At 38.1% G+C, this 2,958-nt stretch overlaps 1 protein-coding gene across 1 annotated transcript in view; it reads right to left on the bottom strand.

The window, feature by feature from the left end:
• The window catches only part of TMEM30A (transmembrane protein 30A), a 45,857-nt gene that overhangs the window by 18,828 nt on the left and 24,071 nt on the right, over positions 1–2,958 (bottom strand). The window contains exon 2 of the mRNA XM_010855261.1: positions 1,954–2,061. Within this exon, the coding sequence (XP_010853563.1) occupies positions 1,954–2,061 (108 nt within the window). The remainder of the gene's footprint in view (positions 1–1,953; positions 2,062–2,958) is intronic.

The following is a 2,958-nucleotide window of genomic DNA, read 5'->3' as shown; positions in this document are numbered from 1 at the left end:
TCAGATGTTTATATCTTTCCTTTTATCCTTTGCTTTTCACTTCTCTTCTTTTCACAGCTATTTGTAAGGTCTCCCCAGACAGCCATTTTGCTTTTTTGCATTTCTTTTCTATGGGAATGGTCTTGGTCCCTGTTTCCTGTATAATGTCACGAACCTCATTCCATAGTTCATCAGGCACTCTATCTATCAGATCTAGGCCCTTAAATCTACTTCTCACTTCCACTATACAATCATAAGGGATTTGATTTAGGTCATACCTGAATGGTCTACTGGTTTTCCCTACTTTCTTCAATTTAAGTCTGAATTTGGTAATAAGGAGTTCATGGTCTGAGCCACAGTCAGCTCCCGATCCTGTTTTTGTTGACTGTATAGAGCTTTTCCATCTTTGGCTGCAAAGAATATAATCAGTCTGATTTCGGTGTTGACCATCTGGTGATGTCCATGTATAGAGTCTTCTCTTGTGTTGTTGGAAGAGGGTGTTTGTTATGACCAGTGCATTTTCTTGGAAAAACTCTATTAGTCTTTGCCCGGCTTCATTCCGTATTCCAAGGCCAAATTTGCCTGTAACTCCAGGTGTTTCTTGACTTCCTACTTTTGCATTCCAGTCCCCTATAATGAAAAGGACATCTTTTTTGGGTGTTAGTTCTAAAGGTCTTGTAGGTCTTCATAGAACCGTTCAACTTCAGCTTCTTCAGCATTACCAGTTGGGGCATAGACTTGGATTACTGTGATATTGAATGGTTTGCCTTGGAAACGAACAGAGATTATTCTGTCGTTTTTGAGATTGCATCCAAGTACTGCATTTCGGACTCTTCTGTTGACCACGATGGCCACTCCATTTCTTCTGAGGGATTCCTGCCCGCAGTAGTAGATATAATGGTCATCTGAGTTAAATTCACCCATTCCAGTCCATTTCAGTTCGCTGATTCCTAGAATGTCGACTTGTTTGACCACTTTCAATTTGCCTTGATTCATGGACCTGACATTCCAGGTTCCTATGCAATATTGCTCTTTACAGCATTGGACCTTGCTACTATCACCAGTCACATCCACACATTTATGCTGTTTCTGCTAAAACAAAATAATTAAATTCCTGTCTTCTCCCTAATTTATTTTTATAATTTTTAAAAAGAGAGCTTTATTGTCCATTATCTCGGTGCAAGAGCATCCATAACCACTAGATGGCAACCATCTATGAGGGACTTCAAAAGTCTTCAGTACCTTTAAGAAAATCTAAAGCATAGCTACAGAAGTCCAAAAAATTGGCCTGTATTAAAGTAGTTTTGCTCCCTGAAGAATAAAACAATACTTTTTAAATTTGAATTTCCAGGTAAAGGAGAGCATAAATTCGTCTAGCCATGACTACTCTGAATCTGTGTGTCCTTCACCATCTGGCTCAGTTTCCAAGAATGACAGCTAAGTGTGAATGCAAAAGGCACGCAGACCACACGTGTGCGTGCACACACACACACACATACCTCATACCTTGTGGAGAGTTTTCTAACTGCTTGTCAATAAGGTTTTACTAAGTGTTTGCACTTATGTTAAGGGTTAAAGCATCAGATCTGATTAAAAAATGATGCAATTAAATGTGTGAATTAGTATTTTCTAAAGTAAAAACTGTTGGTATTAAAAGTAGTCAAAACAGTTTGAGCAATAATTTTTTAAATACAAACATATGTAGATTGATACAAAAGTGATTTGTACAGTTATAAAATTTTCCAGAAACAGGTTTCAAATTTTGCTTATAAAGTACTAACTAGAATAAACTATTAATGCATTTAATAATCAGACAGCATAATTTGCTAACTAAACAAAATAATCTTCCTCAAAAGTGTACTGACTCTCAATAAATTAAAGCTACATCTCAACAAGAATATAACTAGTAAAAAAAAATTAATATCAATATATTTTAAAGCATGGGTTTTCTAAGACATTACTTAGAATACAGACCTCAAATGACTGTTCCAGTGTGAAGTTAATGGTACAAACACAAGGTGTAACATTCGGAGACAAACATTTATTACAGGGACTGGAAGGATCTGTTCCGGTATAATCGATCTGCAAGAGAAAAATATAACTAAGTATACTTCCTTGGAGAAAGTGAATACACTCTGAAATAATCTGCTATCAGATGGAAAAATGAGTCTGAGAGAACAACCACAGTCCAGAAAAAGATCTTTTTATAAGGTCATCTATTAGACAGTGTGAGCCTGTAAAAACTGGAAAGGGTCCTATGTTATCCTACTGGCTCATCTCTCCTTTTTCACAAAGAAACACATTTATGCAAAAATCATAAATACAAAATTCAAACTGCATGATGTATTAACTTTTAAATAGCTATAAAGTCTAAACAACTTTTCTGTCATTTCAGCTTTCCATGGCATATTTTCAAATTAAATAAAGCAAACAAAAAACTATCAGGTTTCTCAAGGGCTACCATTTTTAAAACCTGGTGTTGGATAATTAAGAATCTGCTTTATCTCTGTCCTGGGTTCCTGGTTCAGTTCAGTTCAGTTCAGTCACTCAGTCATGTCCAACTCTTTGCAACCCCATGAATCGAAGCACACCAGGCCTCCCTGTCCATCACCAACTCCTGGAGTTCACCCAGACTCACGTCCATCGAGTCTGTGATGCCATCCAGCCATCTCATCCTCTGTCGTCCCCTTCTCCTCCTGCCCCCAATCCCTCCCAGCATCACAGTCTTTTCCAATGAGTCAACTCTTCACATGAAGTGGCCAAAGTACTGGAGTTTCAGCTTTAGCATCATTCCTTCCAAAGAAATCCCAGGGCTGATCTCCTTCAGAATGGACTGGTTGGATCTCCTTGCAGTCCAAGGGACTCTCAAGAGTCTTCTCCAACACCACAGTTCAAAAGCATCAATTCTTCGGCACTCAGCTTTCTTCACAGTCCAACTCTCACATCCATACATGACCACAGGAAAAACCAGAGCCTTGA

Source organism: Bison bison, unplaced genomic scaffold (genome assembly GCF_000754665.1).
Source record: "Bison bison bison isolate TAMUID 2011002044 unplaced genomic scaffold, Bison_UMD1.0 scf7180017864362, whole genome shotgun sequence".
NCBI classification, from domain to species: Eukaryota; Metazoa; Chordata; class Mammalia; order Artiodactyla; family Bovidae; genus Bison; species Bison bison.
The sequence above is the reverse complement of the archived record's forward strand: the minus strand, read 5'-3'. Positions and strand labels throughout refer to the sequence as shown.